At 32.1% G+C, this 20475-nt stretch overlaps 3 protein-coding genes across 12 annotated transcripts in view; 1 reads left to right on the top strand and 2 right to left on the bottom strand.

Annotated features, from left to right (window-relative positions):
* Window positions 1-392: 392 nt before the first annotated feature.
* Window positions 393-6796, bottom strand: Hsc70Cb (heat shock protein 70Cb). Of its 2 annotated transcripts, XM_003702296.3 has the most exons (12): window positions 6463-6796; window positions 5228-5426; window positions 4509-4865; window positions 4100-4421; window positions 3757-4012; window positions 3540-3670; window positions 3210-3475; window positions 2770-2877; window positions 1409-1531; window positions 1103-1342; window positions 730-1020; window positions 393-645 (listed from the first exon to the last, which is right to left on the bottom strand). In XM_003702296.3, exons 1-12 carry the CDS (start codon window positions 6576-6578, stop codon window positions 457-459), a joined length of 2598 nt encoding a protein of 865 aa, XP_003702344.1. In that variant the 5' UTR covers window positions 6579-6796; the 3' UTR covers window positions 393-456. The 2 variants fall into 2 exon arrangements, with proteins under 2 accessions (XP_003702344.1, XP_012138186.1); XM_012282796.2 differs by lacking the exon at window positions 2770-2877 and having other exon boundaries at window positions 6463-6794.
* A 174-nt stretch (window positions 6797-6970) lies between these two features.
* Window positions 6971-10934, top strand: LOC100878815 (mitochondrial disaggregase). Of its 2 annotated transcripts, XM_012282795.2 has the most exons (11): window positions 6971-7147; window positions 7506-8038; window positions 8126-8178; window positions 8241-8430; window positions 8893-9143; window positions 9221-9311; window positions 9393-9600; window positions 9694-9826; window positions 9901-10113; window positions 10196-10493; window positions 10565-10934. In XM_012282795.2, exons 2-11 carry the CDS (start codon window positions 7684-7686, stop codon window positions 10708-10710), a joined length of 1938 nt encoding a protein of 645 aa, XP_012138185.2. In that variant the 5' UTR covers window positions 6971-7147; window positions 7506-7683; the 3' UTR covers window positions 10711-10934. The 2 variants fall into 2 exon arrangements, with proteins under 2 accessions (XP_012138185.2, XP_012138184.2); XM_012282794.2 differs by lacking the exon at window positions 6971-7147 and having other exon boundaries at window positions 7437-8038.
* A 34-nt stretch (window positions 10935-10968) lies between these two features.
* The window catches only part of Sytbeta (Synaptotagmin beta), a 159317-nt gene continuing 149810 nt past the window's right edge, over window positions 10969-20475 (bottom strand). For 7 of the 8 annotated variants that reach the window (XM_012282787.2, XM_012282785.2, XM_012282789.2 and 4 more), the window contains 2 exons: window positions 19586-19750; window positions 10969-17734 (listed from right to left, as the gene is read on the bottom strand). In XM_012282787.2, coding sequence (XP_012138177.1) covers window positions 17561-17734; window positions 19586-19750 — 339 coding nt within the window. In that variant the 3' untranslated portion in view covers window positions 10969-17560. The remainder of the gene's footprint in view (window positions 17735-19585; window positions 19751-20475) is intronic. The other variant, XR_001095598.2, reaches the window with a different exon arrangement.

A 20475-nucleotide genomic window follows, 5' to 3' on the forward strand; every position in this document is an offset into this window, starting at 1 on the left:
GTACATTTACAAATATGTTTTTCATCTAACTAGCTATTCTTCATAGAAAAGCAAAGTACAAAATTTGTGTATTTTCTACAAATTGCAACTTAATCAATTTTATAGCATGGATTTTTAACTACATGTTAGTTGTAAAATTAAATATTAAGCTAATCATTATTTGTATAAATGAAATACTGTTTAATAAATTAACATTAATTGTATATATGCATTTTGGTTATAATTAAAAAAAATTCTCCAAATTTCAATATACTTCATTGTGGTACATTTGTCTTAAATAGGTCAACTTATCACATCCATAACTATTATAGGAAAAGAAAAAGAAACATGTGCTAACTACACAACGTATCAGGCGCTTTTGTGACATGATAAAAATGACTTGTACGATGAAATAATTTCCGTTATTTTAATAATGATAGCTTCAATATTATTAAAACACATAAAATAGGGTTACTGTTACTCAACATCCATTTTTTCTTCTTGAGGTTGCTGTTGTTGATTAGTTTGAGCATGACCATCACCTTGACTATTTTGATTATTTTTTTGTTGATCTTCGGCTGCTTTATCTTTAGGTTTTTCTTCTTTTGGAGGTTCTACTTTAGGTTTTGGTTTATTTAAGATTGGTAATACAATACTATCCAGTGACTGTGGAACACGGATAAAGTACATGAATGAGGATTCATGAAAGAACCTATAAATCATAGTGTATAAATACGATGATATAAATACCTGTTTCTCTGCACGTATTTGTGCGACAGTAACCGGTGGTTGTTGTGTGCGAGGTGTACCGGCAAGAAGTACGCGTTTCTCATCAAGCCACGCCCATTTTTCCTGTACAGTTTTTTCAACCTTTTTCACTTCCTCTTCTGTTAAGTGTGAATACTTATTGTCTTTTCCACTGGATGCCCTAATGAGATCTACACCCTTCTTAACAAGCTGTAATGCTCCTGCTAAATCTTCCAATGCATGATTTCTACCCTCAAATTCCATTCGCCTTTCTTTAATTGGTTCACCTTGTGCCTAATGTGCATTATGGAGATTTTAAATGATTTTGCTGTTTAGGATAAAATACTTAACTTTTAATAATTATATCTACACTTACTTTAAGGCATGTTAGTCGTTCTGAATAAACTTGTCGTTGACAATCTTCACCTTCTTCATAAAGCCAATTTTCAGTGTCATCTAATGCGCGGCAAAGTATTTCTTTATCTGCCTCTGTAATAAACGTGGCTAACTGATCTTCTTCCGATAACTTAGCACGCAAGTCATAAACATATTCTTCTAATGCATTGCGAGCATCGATGCGTTCCTTTTCCTGCCTATCTCCGGCAATCATCTTACACTAAATAATAAAAAGTAGATTAAATCGCAATTAAAAAATGGTATATGTGCTATAATAAGTACATACCTCTTTTTCTAATGCTGCATCCAAATCACGTTGATTAAGTCCAAATCCGTGCATTTCCACTGGCAGTTCAATATTTCGAACAGGAATTTTCTTTTTACCTTTATTTTCGTCTTTATCGTCGCCCTGAAAAGGAATATCATATTAATATGAAATACTTTAATTATAGTTTATTCACGAGAAAATTTTTCAACAGAAAGTTCTTTTTCATACGAACATTTTTGATATAAAACATTTAAAATACGTTTTATGTTATTTCTTCATTTCGTAGTTTCAATACATTTGTTTAAAAAACTTTCTATTTAAAATTATAATTTAACTTACTTTATACAAAATAAACATGGCATTATCACGATCAAATTAAAATGAATACTTTAAAATAGGATACACATAAATTGGAAGTCAGGTGATGACAAAAATGAGCAGAGGACAAAGAGGGGCATCATACCTTTATGCGAACAGTTTTCAATTCGTGATACTTTAAATTGTATAGTTTCACGAAGCAGACTAAAATGCATCATACAAGTAAAATTATGACAATAAATTACAACACGAATTGAAAGCCGAACCGCATTGCCTGCCTTCACAATTTTAATGTACTGATAGTTACTACATTATGAAAAATTACTGTCTCTTTTCCTTCTGCGACCCAGTGAAAAGAATAACAGAGCAAAGACAGACAGCACGGCGTGACACAGCTGTATCTTGGACCCATATGCATGAAAACACTTTATTATATAATTATATTATGCATATGTCTATGTTCATAAATGTACTAATATACTAATTTTTATCTCGTTAACTGTATTCATAATGGTACTACAATTAACCGAGTTTGCAGAAGAAATCGACACAGGTTTAAAAATCCTAAATATTAATAAACATCATGCAATAAACTACAAGAAACGATAAATTTCTATAATTCATGAAGAAGTGATATGTTCATTTACTTTGAATAGTTTATGAAAACAGTTGACACTTTCAACGACTAAAAATGAGAAGCCCTGACATCTTAAACTGTAACATAAATTTGATTCTAATTTGATCCTTTTGGTATCATACATTTGTATGATTTAAATTGAAGTCTTGTATTAAAAAGCAATTATAAACATAAATTTTGTTCGATGCTTAAATTATTACTTCATGCAGGGTACTTAAATCTGATGACTGAGATGACCATATAATACCTAACTAATGATGCTGATTGTGATGAAAGAAATAAAAAATCTATGACACCTTCGAACACGAAAAGCTATTCATGTAGCCATTATGAATTATAACAATACCACAGTTTAAGCAAAAGTTAGAAATTATTGCTGTTTCAGTTAACATATGGGTCCAAGTAATGATAGTGTGTCGCGTACCGAGCTGAACCAAGAGAGAATCCTGGAGGAGTAAGAAGGGGCAGAACCCCTCGCACCTCTTCCACCATCATCAGCATCTGAGTTCCGACGTGTTTTATCCATGCTCACCTAAACCACAACAAACTCACGTAATCATGCATCAGACACTCAAAAACATGAGTACTGTATTACTATAAAAGGTTACTTCCTATGCAGAATGAACGTGATGACTTAATATGTCTTTCTACCCAATGCAATCATTAATCAAAATGTTGGATATGCTTTAAATGAGTAGTCTAGTCAATCTTAATGAAAGTAATTATTAACCAAATGAATATAATTTTGCAAGTATATTAAATACAAAGATTGTTATTAACATATATGCCAGTTAGACACAATTAACATATATATATATGACCCAATTTTAATAAAAAGCAAAATGAGCTTATGAAAATACATACCTCAGGCGCGGGTGGCTCATTTGCCTGTGCTTCCTGATCAGGTTTATCTTTTTTCTCTGGTTGATCAACATCCATATTATTTTGTTGTTGCTGCTGTTGTTGCAGTTTTTCTTCTTCCTCCTTTTCTTGTTGTGTAAGTTCGCGTTTTTCAACAAGCGACGCCGAAGCAATAGTAAGGATACCGTTCAAGTTTATTCTTACTTTTATTTTTACTTTTGACGACTCTCCTTCTTGTGTTGGTTTTACGTTTTTTATTACGAATACACCTGCAAAACATGGCAATTATAGAAATATGTACTATGAATTATTAAAACAAAATTCAATACATACCAATGTGTGATTGGGGATAAGATGCCGGTGGCATTGTGTAACTAGCAGTTAGCGTAAATGGACTCGATCGGTAAAATGTTAACATCTTTGAAAACGGTACGGGATGATTATGCCCAAAGACTTCCATCTCTCTGAAGTAATAAAAAATATGGAATTAAAAAAAATACTATCATTACATAAATGCAACCACATATTTATATAAAATGTTTGAACATACCCTTCTTCACCTTGAGTAGCATCCCAGGTTAATTTCACCGGATATGGTTGAATATCAGTTACTGAAAAGTCTCGGACTCTTACAGCAGGACTCAACATTGCACATTGAAGTGCACATCCCCGGGAAACAGCTTCATCTTGATTTAATGTTGTAGATACAGGACGACCAAAAACTTCCTCAACTAATCGTTTAATAGCAGGAACGCGACTAGAACCTCCCGCTAATTCCACGGAATGAATGTCATCTAATTTTAGTTCTGTAAATAATATCGTGAATTAGCATAAAGTTGAAAGAAAGTATACATTATAAAAAAAAATAACACGTAGTTAAACATGATATTTACTAGAGTCCTCGAGACATTGACGTAAAGCTGTTTCCACGCGTTTAAATAAATGTGCGCACATCGCTTCCATATCCGCTCGTTTCATTTCACCATGTACATCTTTCTCATCCATAAAACATTCGATATTAAGAGGAAGTGTCGTGGAATTGGCCGACATTTGTTTCTTCAGTTTTTCAACTTCTGTTAATAATCTTAGATATGCACGGGGATTTGTGCGTGGATCAATATTATAACGTGACTGAAAGTCTTTACAGAAATATTCTGCTAATATAGAATCTATGTCCCTTCCACCTAACTGACTGTCAGCACTACTTGCTAACATCTAAAAATAATAGTTGCATATTTTATATAGTTGTGATCATGTAATTTTACATTACACAATTAATATTCACACAGAATTATTACTTACTTTTAATTTTCCTTTGTGGAATGTACAAATGCATACTTGTAAGCTAGCATATCCACAATCAACAAAAACGACATTTCTTGGGGGTGCATCAGGTGATGGTAAATCTTGTTTATAGATACCATAGCACAAAGCAGTAGCTGTTGTTTCATTGAATAATCTAAGAACATTTAAGCCTGCTATTCGTGCAGCATCAAGCAATGCTTGCCGTTCAGCTTGTGTATAATATGAAGGTACAGAAATGACACAATCATTAACAATAGTTTGTAGAGCTGTTTCAGATATATCTTTTAATTTTGTAAATAACATTGCAGTTATTTGTTCGGGTGAAAAAATGTGTTCCTCTCCCAAGTACTGTACCTAAAATTTAAAAAAAAATATGAACATATTATTTATTTTTTTACAATTTCTATTATCGTCACTTATATGTTTTTCGATGTACAGTTTATAAACAAATGTGATACATCAAGTTTTAACTGTATCAAAGAGATATAAATAAGATATGAGTCCCCACAAATATGAGAAACTTGGCAGAATGCCAGAATTAAATCTAAGTATTATTACAAAGTTAGAATAATTAATAATTTCTATCACTTTAACATTCCAGAAACTTTATAATTGTTCACAGTATTTTTTAAAGATAATAATACTACAATTGTTATTTGTTAATTTATGTTTAAAACATGCACTGAAAAAGAATGACTTATTTGCTAGATACATACATGTATACCAATATTTCCATCTGCCTGCTGAGTTACCTTAAAAGGTAACATCTTAATCTCACGTTGTACTTGTGGGTCATTATACTTTCTACCTAATAATCTTTTGAATCCATAAATAGTATTTTTCATATTGGTTACCATTTGATTTTTAGCAGCTACACCAAGAATTCGATTCTTTCCACTGAATGCTACGCATGATCTAAAATTGGTAATAGTTTTAATTAATTCAAATATGAATAAAAAATCTTACATAAAAATTTGAAAATCATATCCATTCAACACATACAAAAATACCTATATAAATACATCTAAATATTGTTTGAAATACAATTTAATTACAAAGCAACAATTTTTCAATAACAAAGTACATATTATAAAATATGTATTACATCACACAATGAAATAACTGATAAGTTTAGTAAAAAATGTCCAAGAAAATATTCAAGGTTACAGATGTACAAAGAACTAATACATAAATTATTTATATTTAAGTTGTATATTTTATTATTTTACATATAAAAGAACTACTTCAATTCAAATTTGACATTTGTAAATACAAATATAGATATATAAAAGTGACTAATGTTTCAAATTTTAATAAGTGACAATCGAAAATATTAAAATATCTTATAATTTATAACTTTTTAGTATTTTTATCTTTACATTACAGATATTCTACTATGATTAAATGAAAAGTAGTCGCGAAACGTAATTAGGTCGATTATACTACTGACATAAAATCACATGTATTACAAAGCAATAAATCTCAGATAATACTTTTCATTTAAACACGCAATATTTCCTGTAGTTTTTGATACGTAAATTAGAATAGCAGTACGCACATTATACACTAATTCTAATTGTAAATTAACTACGGATCCCGTCTCATGTGTATACATCAAATTTTAAATAAAGCAGAAAAAAATAACTCGCACATCGCTGATACGTTATGGACTTTTTTGTACTTCTTAGTCATGTGAAAGTAAATGCGACACCCAAATAGACAAAACGGTATGGACATAAATGGCAGTAATAAAATAACCCTTCTAGAATTTTGCGCGTAATTTATACAATGATCTACGTATCACATTTTCATTGTTTTTTACATATACAGGTAAATATTTGCGAAAAAAATCGTAAAGAGAAGGAAGACCATAGGAAGGCCGGTGCACACCGGTATCATCTAAACACGAGATAACAATTAAGCAACGATTATCAGAATAAAAAATACTTACGGTGTGCTTCGAAGGCTGTAATCGTTAGCTATGGTTTCAATACCTCCCGCTCGTGCTACAGCTACATAACAGCTCTCATTGCCGAAGTCAATTCCGATCACGGACATAGCAGCCATGGCTGATAGTTAGTTTAATAATGTTTTCTTTACAACACTAAGTAAATTATGAAGCTTTGTTCGTAGATTTGTTGTTGGTTTTTAAAAAGGATGCGTAAGCAAATTGTTAATCGTTTAGAACTTGTGTTGATAATTAACGTGAACGTTGGATTCACGACCTCGTTAAATATTCACCTCTTCACTCACGTAATAGACTGAACGAAATGCCTCCGCACGGTAACTGCGATTACTTCTTTCTGCTAACTTCTGCTGAAAACTCACCAATCATGGCGCTGCAGTATATACCTCCCATTGGTCAATCGGTTTCTCTGGAACATTCTGGAATTATGCGCCATTGGAGTCTTCTCTGGTCAATGCCAGTTTCGTTTCCAGAAGAATCGAAAAGTACATGATCAATACACGGCATATTTTGCTATATAAAATTTTCATATTTCTAAATCAAAGTTCAAACATAAACATACTCCATTATATTTTATTTTATTTTTTTTTGAGTACCCCTTCTTAAACATTTTGAATTTATACGTATTGCGCACTCGTATGATTGGTTTTCGTATCAATATGTCCGACACGTAAGTAATTTTGAATGGGTACTGCTGCACACGAGAATTTATTCATTAATTTTTAAGATAGATTTTTTATCGTTGCATTTCTAAGAAAAATAAAACTAATAGAAACTATACAAAAAATTTTAATAAGTATTTTTACTTGTATGAATGATATATTTTTTAGTTACAAGATTATATTAAATTTTTATTAAATGATCAATATTAATTGTATTGATGTATAATATAATTCTTTCAAATTTCTATGTATGACTGTATACGTATGCGTTTTTTAATGTCAATTTCCGGTACAGTAGCCACACATAATCATTTACCAACATGCAACAATATGTACAGTTGGTGTAATCAGTTTGGTATGTTTCAGAATGTTCACAAAAATTAAAAACGTAAACAGAACGTAAATTATATCATTGTGTGTGACTGAAATGACTATTGGCAATTATTCAATAAATGTCTGTATTAATACGTCAGTGAGGAAATATAACCATACAAGATAAAATCATATGGTTTAAAAATACAAGTGTTTGTAAGATTTGTATAAAATGTCGCGCTTGTGTAATTCACGATTTTCTTCATATATAAAAGGAACAAAACACCCACCAATATTGCCATACAATTCCAGTTGTAGAAAAAATAGTGATATTAAAAATGTACTTTATCAATACAGTGAAGGTTATATACAATTCTGTTGGAAACTTCAAAGACATATTTATCCATTGTACAGATTTTTGGATATGCTCATGTCAAAACAAGTTCGTTCTTTATTAACAAAGACAAAGACAGTATTAAACAAATATGACATTAATCGTGGTATGAAACATTGTAGAAATTTAGGAATTGTATCAAGTGGGTTTGGTATATCTATAGCACTATGTGAAGCCTCAAATTTTCACAAAGGTATGTATGTTCTATGTTGTTACATAAAAATTTATAATAATAATCATTTAAACTGGAATAATTATTTTTGACAAATGTTTTTCACAGAAAAAGAGTTTTTCCAAGCTGCTAAATATGGTGATATTAAGAAACTAAAAGCTGTAAGTACAATGAACTTATTGTATGAATATAATAATAATAATTAACAACATGTTTGTTATAGATTTTAAAATCTGGAATTGATGTAAATGTACGACATCCCTTAGGTTGGACAGCATTACATGTTGCTGCCATTAATTTTCAACCAAAAGTTGTTAAACTTTTGATAGAACATGGTGCTGATGTTAATGCGCAAGATGAATTCATTAATGTATATGCAACTGCTATAGAAAAAGGATTACAAATTTTAGATGGTACAAGACAATTACATCATAAGAATTTACGCTTGTATGCTATATACAGTGCCTCAGTATTACTGATATAACCAAGAAAGTGATCACACATGAACAAATAATTATGATACAATCATTTGTTATTAACAGTATCTTAAATAGTACTGACTAATAACAGGTTTTAATGACATTAATTACATTTATTAATTTATATCAATATTAGATTAATTAAAGGATTTCTCCTTAACCTACACAAATTTTCTTCATAAATATTTGAAAAATCTGTAAATTAAATTTTCCTAGAAACTAAGCTAGGATTAAGAAAAATGTTCTAGATCGTCGATTTATTTTTGCACATAGAATCTCGGTTGTACCAAATATACTGGGTCACATGTAACTATATAATGATTTTGAAGACTATGTAATCTCTTATATAAGTATAAAGTTGAACGATTTGTTCTAGTTTTCGCTTTCGATTTTCAGTGCTTTCAACAAGGGAACAAGAATTTTCTGATTATTTGAATAGTAGAGCTACTTTCAAAGGTTTTACACCATTACACTACGCGGTGTTAGTAAATTCGAAAGATTGTGCAGTAGAATTAATGAACGCTGCGGCTGATCCAACTATAAAAGCCGAATCAGGTCATGGTCCGATTGAATATGCCGAAAATGGGGAACTCAAAGAGATACTTACAAAATATAGTATAAAATATGACAATATAAAAAAGGAAAAAGTACATATGTTTAAAATCAAGCTTTGACTTTTATAACACTATATTTGATCTACATTTTTATCAAATATTGTAAACAGGAAATGGAAGAACGTCGTAAATTTCCGTTAGAACAACGTTTAAAAAAATATATAGTTGGACAAGACGGGGCGATATCTATTGTTGCATCCAGTAAGATGTGTTTCATGGAATGGACTATTGATACAGAATAAACATACATGTACATACTCTAATGTTTTAACATGCTTGCAGCTATCAGGAGGAAAGAAAATGGGTGGATAGACGAAAAACATCCGCTTGTGTTCCTGTTTTTAGGTTCATCTGGAATTGGAAAGACTGAATTAGCTAAACAATTAGCTGCATATATTCATAAAAATAAGCCAGAGGGATTTATTCGTTTGGATATGTCCGAATATCAAGAAAAACATGAAGTTGCTAAATTGATCGGGGCACCTCCCGGGTATACATTACATTCGTTTATCTTACGTAACATTATTTTAGTCGATTTTCTTGGATAAGGTACGACATTATTTTATTTGATTTCATTGATTAGGTACGTAGGTCATGACGATGGTGGCCAATTAACGAAACAACTTAGGAAGTGTCCAAACGCCGTTGTATTATTTGACGAGGTTGATAAGGCTCATCCAGATGTACTGACAGTTTTGCTACAACTTTTTGACGAAGTAGTTACATTTTCCATTTTATGTATTAGCGTATAATAAGCGAAAGCGTACTAAAATAAATTTGATGCCTTCAGGGAAGATTAACTGACGGTAAAGGCAAAACGATTGAATGTAAAAATGCAATATTTGTAATGACATCAAATTTAGCAAGTGAAGTAATTGCTGAGCACGCAGTACAACTTCGAGAAGAAACTCAACGTGTCTCTGATCAAAAACACGATCAAAGTATAGACATAAACGAAAATTCAGAACACATAGAAATATCTAGAAATTTTAAAGATAAAGTAGTACGTATAAATTACATAATTTTTAGCACATTCATTTTAACACGTTTGAAGAATGGAATTTTTTAAAATAATTATTTTGTAGGTACGACCTATTTTGAAATCACATTTTCGAAGGGACGAATTTTTGGGTAGAATAAATGAAATTGTATATTTTTTACCATTTTCTCAATCCGAGCTTATTAAACTAGTAGCCAAGGAATTGGAAGCTTGGGCAGAGCGTGCAAAGGAAAGGCATAAAATAGAATTAAAATGGAACAGAGAAGTTTTATCCCTTTTGGCAGAGGGATACGATACTCATTATGGTGCTCGTTCTATTAAATACGAAGTGGAAAGACGTGTCGTTAATCAATTAGCTGCTGCCCATGAACGAGGTCAATTGGGTACGTAATTTTTCATTAATATACAATAATATAATTCTACAGATTCTAATAAAATGTTGCATTTTATACAGAGAGGGGATGTTCCGTATTACTTAAAGTCATATGGCAAAAAGGTGGCGCAAGCATAGCACTATCTATACGACGTAAAGATTCGAAAGATTTTGTTGACATTCCGGTCACAGATAATTTAACAAAAAACATGAATTCCGCATTTTAATATCGTCTGCGAATATTGTCTATGTATAACTCTGATGATGTAATACAATTCGACATTACAGTGTGCATAAACAAGTTTGATATGTTTTGTATCATTTATTATAGTAAGTTAAGTACAACGAATGTAAAATATAATTTGTGAAAACTTTAGTATTTGATATGCTATTGTAGTTTTCTGATTTGTAACGAAAGTGTGAATAAAAAATATTTTGTTTTCAGTCTTTATTTTTTCGTGGTACAATAATGGAGACACCCAATCTTCACGGAAATAAGTAATTCTTTATTTGAAATCGAATCACGAGATACATTACAAGAAAATATCGGTTACATGTCACATTTAAGATACATTGTACATTCTTTACGATGCAGTAACACAGACGGACATTCTCGAAACGTTCAGAAGAATCAGTCATGGAAACTGTTTCTCTCTTACCATATCGATCGCTTAGTAACTCCCTAACCGCTTTCTTTTATTTTCAATTACTTTGTACGATAATCGTAACTCGACTACTATCATCCGTGGCCCACACGTTGGGTAATGCGATAAGCGCGAGCTTTTTTCGTGCTTCGCAAGGCAATATTTAGGTCCGACAATACGGTGTCTGTTAACACTTTGACGGTTGCATATTTCATGCACGTGGGATATGATATTTGCAAATTTTACATTTTATGTCTAAAGGGACTTCGTTGATAGGATTGTGTACAGTACTCGCCATGATACCGAGGTTAAATTAAACCTTTGCTGAAGTGAAATCTTTCAGAATTGTATGCTACTTTGGAAATTTGAAAATTTGAGAATTTGGAAAGTTAGATAGTTAGAAATTTAAGGATTTGAAGATTAGAAAACTTAGAAATAAAAGTTTCAAATTCTCAAATTATCAAATTCAGGAAATATCCATCAGTGCCCAAAACTGATCGTGGCGAGTACTATACTAGTTATTGTAATATACGCCATAAAATAATCAATCTTTAAGTTGTAATTTCAGTAAAACTCCATTTATCTGAATACAATCTTACTGAATTTAATTGTGGATTAAATTGTCGAATTTTACAACTATTGTTAAACATTCTGTTTACAACTGTATAAACTATAAAAGTGAATAACATTTTATTATTCAAAGAAATCGATGTGAAAAGAAAGGGTGGGTGTCTTATTTGAATATTTTAGTTTGAACCATCTTATTTTTCGACATGTTCATTTTTTTAGGTGCTATGCACCATTATAGTAGCTTCATGCTAAATATTATTTTAGGACGAAACGCTATAGGGGCTCCCTTTATCTTATACTGAGGGCTGTTAACCCTTTGACTGCGGATAAAGGGTAAGCCATGAGAACATCCGAGTGTCTCCAAAATTTATAAAAATACAAAGAAAAAGTTTCTTAATAAAAGTTATATGATATAAAACAGATTAAAATTTTTTATAATAGAACAAAATTTGATGTACTGTTACTTGTTACATAGTAACTGAATTTTTTTGTTTATGTCAATATGCAAATTTTGTTTTGTAAAATACACATTTTGATTATTAAATAAATTATGTTACGTTTATTATGAATGCATTTTATCATTGGTTTGTTTTATTTAATACGAGGTGAACCCCTCAATGCTGCAGTCAAAAGGTTTGTTACTTAACAGTAATTTTTGTACTTCTTTTTATTATCTGCATGTATCTTCTAAATCATTGCTTTACATAGATCGTGTTCGCATCAGGGATAGAAAGAGATAAATAGAGTTCTACTGTACGATATATGTAGTTAGAAAAGCAAGACTCAAAAATAACAAAAAGTTCAGTATAAAAATGACGAATGGTTGCCAAATAGTTGATATAACATTTTCAGTCCAAGATAATCTTGAAAGTTTATGAAAAGTAAAACTACGTCCTCATTCAAGCAACAATGAGAAAATCAGAACCTTGGAAATTTAATGATCTGAAAATGTTTAATTTGGAAATTTTTCTTCTTTTCACAAAAATTTCTCCGTCGTTGCCTCAGCGAGGACACAGTCGACAGGAGCAAATACGTTGTCAAAGTTTCTTAAATTTTATTCGTGCGAATGCAGAAACACGAAATTCACGTAGTCGTTACATACCGTGAGTTAATACAAGAGTCATTACAGTTATTACAGTTACGTTGAAATGTTTTGAAAGCGTGTTTTAGAGTTACACACCGAAGATGATTGTTTTATTACGAAGGTATACATATAAGAACATCTTTATATAGTATAATATGTATGTTTACACATACGTGTACGTATAACATATACGTTCTTCTTTTAATACAAACACCACGTACCATTTGCCTGCGATACGTAGAATATAATAGAAATACTGTTAAGTATATTTTAAGCGTACGATTCGAATCACGCTCATATAATTAAGCGTTTCTTCCCAACAACAAACCTTGAATTTTTTCCAACTTGTACGTTTCACGTAGTCACATCATCATGTATAATAATATATATATATATTTATATAATACTTAAAATACTTAACGATGATTAACATTTAATTTTATATCCTCTGTTTCTCCAGGTAACTACATCGCCATCCTTTTCTCTTCCGTTCAACTAATTGTAAGAGATCAGAAATATTAATCGCTGCAATACACATGCGATCCTAAAATATTTATAGTACGGCAGGTTCCTTAATCGAACTCTTAAATTAACAATAAATAGATCTAAGCTCTGGAATATTCAAAATTATTATTAATATGATATGACGAACTTTGGTCGGAAATGTTCACAATTTCATTATTTGATTCTCTTATTCTTCCTGCATGTTTCGCTTGTCCTTCTTTACTTTATCTGCGTCTTAACGTGTAGACGAAAAAGAACCTAACAGATATAATCAGAAAGAAAGGTGGGGAATGTGTACTTTGTCAGTCGCATTTTATCACCTCCGGTTATACTTTGTGCAGTGCGAACACGCATGTGTAGAGTGGCAGGCTTCCCTGGGGAAAATGACGATGTGGAGACTGGAAATTTCGGTTTAATGGGAGGTTTATTAATGGGGAGAGATTTGGGAACTTGAGGTGCGGGGTAGTTTCGAATTTGGGATTTTAGGGAATTGGGATTTTAGGGATTTGGGATTTTAGGGATTTGGGATTTTAGGGATTTGGGATTTTAGGGATTTGGGATTTTAGGGATTTGGGATTTTAGGGATTTGGGATTTTAGGGATTTGGGATTTTAGGGATTTGGGATTTTAGGGATTTGGGATTTTAGGGATTTGGGATTTTAGGGATTTGGGATTTTAGGGATTTGGGATTTTAGGGATTTGGGATTTTAGGGATTTGGGATTTTAGGGATTTGGGATTTTAGGGATTTGGGATTTTAGGGATTTGGGAGTTTAGGAATTGGGAAATTTGGGAATTGGGGAATGTGGGAATTGGGGAGTGTAGGAATTGGGGAATGTGAGAGTTGGGAAATGTGGGAATTGGGGAATGTGGGAATTGGGAAATTTGGGAATTGGGGAATGTGGGAATTGGGAAATTTGGCAATTGGGAAATGTGGGATTTGGGGAATGTTGGAATTGGGGAATGTGGGAGTTGGGGAATCTGGGAATTGGAGAATGTGAGAGTTGGGGAATGTGGGAATTGGGAAATTTAGGAATTGAAGAATGTGAGAGTTGGGGAATGTGGGAATTGGGAAATTTAGGAATTGGGGAGTGTGGGAGTTGGGGAATGTGGGAATTGGGAAATTTGGGAATTGGGGAATGTCGAAATTGGGGAATGTGGGAATTAGGAAATGTGGGAGTTGGGAAATGTGGGAATTGGGAATTGCAGAAAGTTGGAATTTCAAAAATACGAAACCCTAGAACCTCAAATATCTCAAAATTTACAAATTCAGAAATCCAGAGAAATTCAGAACTTCATACATTTCAACTTTGTAAATTATCAAATTTACAACGTCAACCTTACATTTCCAAATCTTACATTCTTACATTTTAAGAATGCTCAAATTTCTAACATTCTTCTCCACATTTTCACAAACAAGTCTCCCTTAAAAAAACAAGTCTTCCGTAATATTTTTCTGATAATTCGCAATGTCTCAACATCGCCATTTTACTACCCCTAAGCCTCCATGCCTCCAACTGTGAATAGCACGTACGAACGTTGCTGAATAATTATACGCGATGTTATTTTGCATTTTCTGTTGCTGCTTACGTATAGATAAATAGTTTTACAACGTGAACAACGACAATGCGGTAAAACGTCATATCTTATCGAAGGGTATCGTTCATTTTAGGCTTTCTGTTTATTGTAAACTGTAATATGCACCTCTGACGCATTAATTGAGGTCTGTTTTGTTGCATAGTACAATACTTAGGCCTAGAAAATACATATGTATAAATATATTCCTTGTTTTCTGTTTTGATTTCAGACTACAATAAAATTCATTGAAATATCAATCAAGTAGAATTAGAAAAGTGTGTTATATTCGAAATTATTATTTCTTGCTCCTTTTACCCGAAAATGTAGGTACAAATGTTTTGTATCAATGTGTTCAATTTTGATTATACGTGGAAACAATTTGATAGTACTCTGCAACATAAAACTTGTGTCGTGTATCAGTGTCGTACTCAGGATATGATCTTTGAGGGGTTCAAGTACGTTTAAAAATATTTTAATACAATTTTAAATTCATTAGGTCAATTTATTTAAAATTACTTTGTCTTCAGAAAACTTTCTAAAATTGTCTACTAAGTAATTAATTCATTAATTTATTAAATTGTGGACTGACACAATTAAGATGCATAAAAATCTGCAAAATAAATATAAATTATTTTATCCATAGATTATGGATTTCATAGTTAACATAATTTATTTAATTTTGCAGAACTTGCATCATAAATCATAATCTAATTAATAGAAACAATCTAATAATTCATATAAAGTAAAGAAATAAAAATCCTGATTTAATTAATGAATTTTAATATTTAATTCAATATGAATTTCGCTCAGGAAAATATTCTATAAATTTTTGTCTTCAAAGTTTATTTTAATGTTTTCATGTTATTTTAATGTCTTTAATGTTTTTCTGTTTAAAAACTGCCCCCTTGGACCCCTCTTTATGTACGCCACTGCAGTTCATGCTTATCGTTCTTTATACGATTATCCGCTATCACATTTATTTCCTACCACGCGCAGTAAATTATCTTATTGATTGTGCAAGATACATTTAACTTCTGCAGAAAAAGCAATTTGTAGCACAATGTTTTCGCCAGTACAGAGAACATGTGTAGACGCGAAGCAGAGTGTCCAAGATTATATGGTTAACAGAAACCATAAAAATTGAGATGTTAGATGCTGTTTGGACGGCGGTTCTATGTGGAATCGGTATAAAAATGTTGCCTTTGCCCGTGAAAAATTGGCGGGCCTGGATCAAGGTGGGACGAGGAGCCTTTTTGTGTTTGGGATTTTGGCAATTTGGGTGGTTTGGGTATTTTGTGATTTGGAAGTTTGAGAATTTGGGGATTTGGAAATTTTAGAATTTGGGGATTTGGAAATTTGGAAATGTGGGAGTTTGGGAATTTGGAAATTTGGAAATTTCAGAATTTGGGGATTTGGAAATTTGGAAATTTCAGAATTTGGGGATTTGGAAATTTGGAAATTTCAGAATTTGGGGATTTGGAAATTTGGAAATTTCAGAATTTGGGGATTTGGAAATTTGGAAATTTCAGAATTTGGGGATTTGGAAATTTGGAAATTTCAGAATTTGGGGATTTGGAAATTTGGAAATTTGGAAATTTTAGAATTTGGGGATTTGGAAATTTGGAAATTTCAGAATTTGGCAATTTGGAAATTTAGAAATGTGGGAGTTTGGGAATTTGGAAATTTAGAAATGTGGGAGTTTGAGAATTTGGAAATTTAGAAATGTGGGAGTTTGGGAATTTGGAAATTTTAGAACTTAGAATCTTGAGAATTTAGAAATCCTAAGTTTCAAGATTTCTAATTTTAGAAATTTGCTATTTTTAGAATTTAGGAATCTAGGGATATGTGAATGAGGATATTTAGTAGTTTAATGATATGTGGATGAGGATATTTAGAAGTACAATGATATGTAAATAAGAGAATTTAGGAAATGTAAAAATTTATTTATATGGGAATTTAAAAATGTAAGAATTCAACAATTCGACACCATGCCCCAATATCTCAATCCAGACCTGTCAATAGTACCACTGTCGTCTACAGTGCAAGATTTGTTTGCAAACCCAAGTGGTTTCAAGATTCTCTAACTGCAGGTGCGTCCAATTAATCCAATTTTCCAATTTTCCAATTTCCTAATTTCTTAATTTTCTAATTTCCCAATTAGTAAACCTATAACAGTGTTTCAATCAGAATCAAATATTCAATAAAGACGTAAGAAATATTCTCTATCTGACTCTCTGTCTGGCTCTCACGTTTTAAAAATTTCAATCCGAACTATTCCTCAAAAAGCTTGCCTACTTATACCATTTCCCACGATTCTACTCCTTCAGCTCGCAAACAAACCCTACACAGTTCACTCCATCGGGCAATTCACGTTCACGTCTGCGCTATCTGAAACAAACTTACGGAAAACCTGGTACATCGAAATATTAATAGGTTCGCTACTGATAGATCGATCCTTCCAACTCGCGGATAACGATGTGTGTGTACACGTGTTTGTGTATGTGCATTTTTGCGGTACCTCGTCAGTGGTCATCGAGTACATAGAAGCGGTTTCACATATAACACACTGCTACGTTTGTTTACATATACCACTTCTCGACCGATTATTTATCCTACAAATTTGATTGCGATTCTCGTCCCTGATCCGACTGGCAACGCCTCCATGATATTTTCTCTTACCATTTCTAGCGGAGAATGATTTTAATGCAACGCGTGCCACATGGCGATGGTTTTCCTGGGCGATTGGGTCATGTGAAGCCAGTGCTCTTTTCCTTGGCTGCCGCTTGCTTCCGCTCCTGTGGCGGGACCTACGATGCAGGACCCGACGATCACGTTTCCGCCGATGAACTCGTTGCTTGAATCCATTACGCATACCTTGAAAAGATTGAGACTGTTGAATTATTGGTTTAGGTAAGGAGAGATAGAGCTGGGGTGGTAGTCATTGGGTCTACAGGAGAGAAAAAAAATTTAATTATGGTAATTGATTGTATGTTTCAAACTGACTTTTTAATATCTTAATTTTCCAATTTTTCCATTTTCTAATTTACTAATTTTCTAATTTCCCAATTTCCCAATTTCCCAATTTCCTAGTTTCCCAATTCTCTAATTCTCCAATTCCTCAATTTCCCAATTCTCTAATTCTCCAATTTCTCAATTTTCCAATTTCCCAATTTCCCAATTTCCTAGTTTCCCAATTCCTTAATTTTCCAATTCCTCAATTTCCCAATTCTCTAATTCTCCAATTTCTCAATTTTCCAATTTCCCAATTTCCCAATTTCCTAGTTTCCTAGTTTCCCAATTCTCTAATTATCCAATTTCTCAATTGTCCAATTTCCCAATTTCCTAATGTTCTAATTTCCCAATATCCCAATTTCCTAGTTTCTCGATTCCTTAATTTTCCAATTTCTCAATTTTCCAATTTCCCAATTTCCCACTTTCCCACTTTCCCATTTTCCCATTTTCCCATTTTCCCATTTTCCTACTTTCCAAATTTCCTAGTTTCCCAATTCCTCAATTCTCCAATTTCCCAATTTCCCAATTTCCCAATTTCCTAATTTCCTAATTTCCTAATTTCCCAATTTCCCAATTTCCTAGTTTCCCAATTCCCTAATTTTCCAATTTCCCAATATCCCAAATTCCCAAATTCCCAATTCCGAAATTCCTAATTCCCCAAACTTCCATTCCCCAATTCCTAAATCTCCTAATTTTCCCATTTTCCCATTTTCCAATTTTTCAATTTTTCAATTTTCCAATTTCCCAATTTTCCCAAATTCTCCATTTCCCAATTTCCCATAATCCCAATATCTTAACCCCTTGCTGACCAAATTAATTGTGAGATGCGTCAGTCAAAACAAACTATGCATAGCTATAATGTTTAAACAAACAATGAAAATTAAAATGTTGTGAATATTTTATATTTAGCAATCTTTAATAATGTTTAAATTATAGCAATCTTTAAATTATAGCTGGACCTATATTTCAAATTAAGGAGTATTAAAAATGTTAGTAAGATTTGTTACATTTGAGCTATGAGCGCATCACGAGTGAGACTCGTCAAAGTACTGTTAGTTAGATAATTTTCCAATTTCCTTATTTTTCCTCAACCCACTCATAATTACAACAATTTATACAACTCGCAACCACAGCGTCACAGAATTCAATCTCGCAATTTAAGTTTCAAAACAGAAGTATACAAAAGTATACAATGTACTGAAGTTCCGAAAGCAGGATGTATAATAAAGTGAACCAATGCCGTGGATGTATCTTCCGCAAACTATAGAAAGCAGAAACTCATCGATATTCAGTCTCATTCGCTTGCGAAGGTCACGTGTATTTCTCATTTTCCTATATCCGGTGAATTTCTTACATACATGCGATGCCACTCTGCTGTGCTTTGTAAGTATGATTGATATTCCGCGATATTGGTAGACAAATATGTATGCGACTTCGATGTATTTCTTTGATGAATACAGAAGACGATATAAGGTAAATAGCTGATGCTAGCTACTGGTACATAGTTGGTTAGTTTATAAGCAATGACCTCCATTTTGTGAGGTGAGAATACGATTATGTACGAAGAAAATTATTTTCAACAGTTATGTATAACATAAGATAAATATGGATCACTGGAGTACATTAATTTTTTCGCAGAGAATTAATCAATTTTTTGACCAAAAATTATACTCGTTAATTGGTGCATATTGAACCCTATTTTCCCGCGCTCACCTCAATGGCGGACGACGCAAGAGTGTTGACAGGAACATTAAAGTGCACCGCCTCGTCCCAAACAGGACTGGTCGTCGCTTTTCTTATAGAAGTTTTCTTCCTCTTCACTTTCTTCTCTCCGCAAAAAAGATTTACTTTCACGAAGGAATCTAAAGTTTCTTTCTCCTGCGCAATAAAAACAGCGGTCGATGATTAAAACGTAACATTATAACCCGAACGTAAGACAAAAGAAGGTTGAAAAAGAAAACGATACGAAAGAAATTGTCTATAAAATAAACTTTGCAGAGGTAATGAGTTTTTCATAAATGTATCGTATAAAGTACGTAAGCAGAAAAAAAAACAAAAAAGGTTCCATTTAAAGTGGAACAAAATTAAGTAGAGGAAGGAAGTTTGATTACGAAATTATTTTTTATTAGCAATTTATTTGTTGGACAATTTTGCAAAGAATTCAAAAATAAAATGGTCGAAGATTCTGTGCAGAGGTTATTTTTGTAGAATACTAAAATGAAACTTTTCAAGTGTTACACAATTTTCCAAAACATTTCTTCATTATTGAGAAATAGGGTTCTAAAATGTTTCAATGAGTCGAAGAATTAATAACAGATAAAATAGTGAAGATGCTGTGAGGCTCTGGTAGAATACTAAAATTTGCAGAGAAAAAGGGATCTAAATTATTTCAATAAGTAATGAATAAAAAACAAAATAGTGAATGAAAATGCAGTGCAGATATCATAAGATGAGCTTTGGTAGAATACTAAAAAGTGTATCTGCGATTGGTTAAAGCAGTCACACATCAGATTAAAAAATAAATAGAGTTGTTTGAATTAAAATTTCTACTTTGAATTTAAATATCTCGTCTCTATAAATAAAATTCCGATCAAATAACGAGT

Source organism: Megachile rotundata, chromosome 12 (genome assembly GCF_050947335.1).
Source record: "Megachile rotundata isolate GNS110a chromosome 12, iyMegRotu1, whole genome shotgun sequence".
Classification (NCBI taxonomy): domain Eukaryota; kingdom Metazoa; phylum Arthropoda; class Insecta; order Hymenoptera; family Megachilidae; genus Megachile; species Megachile rotundata.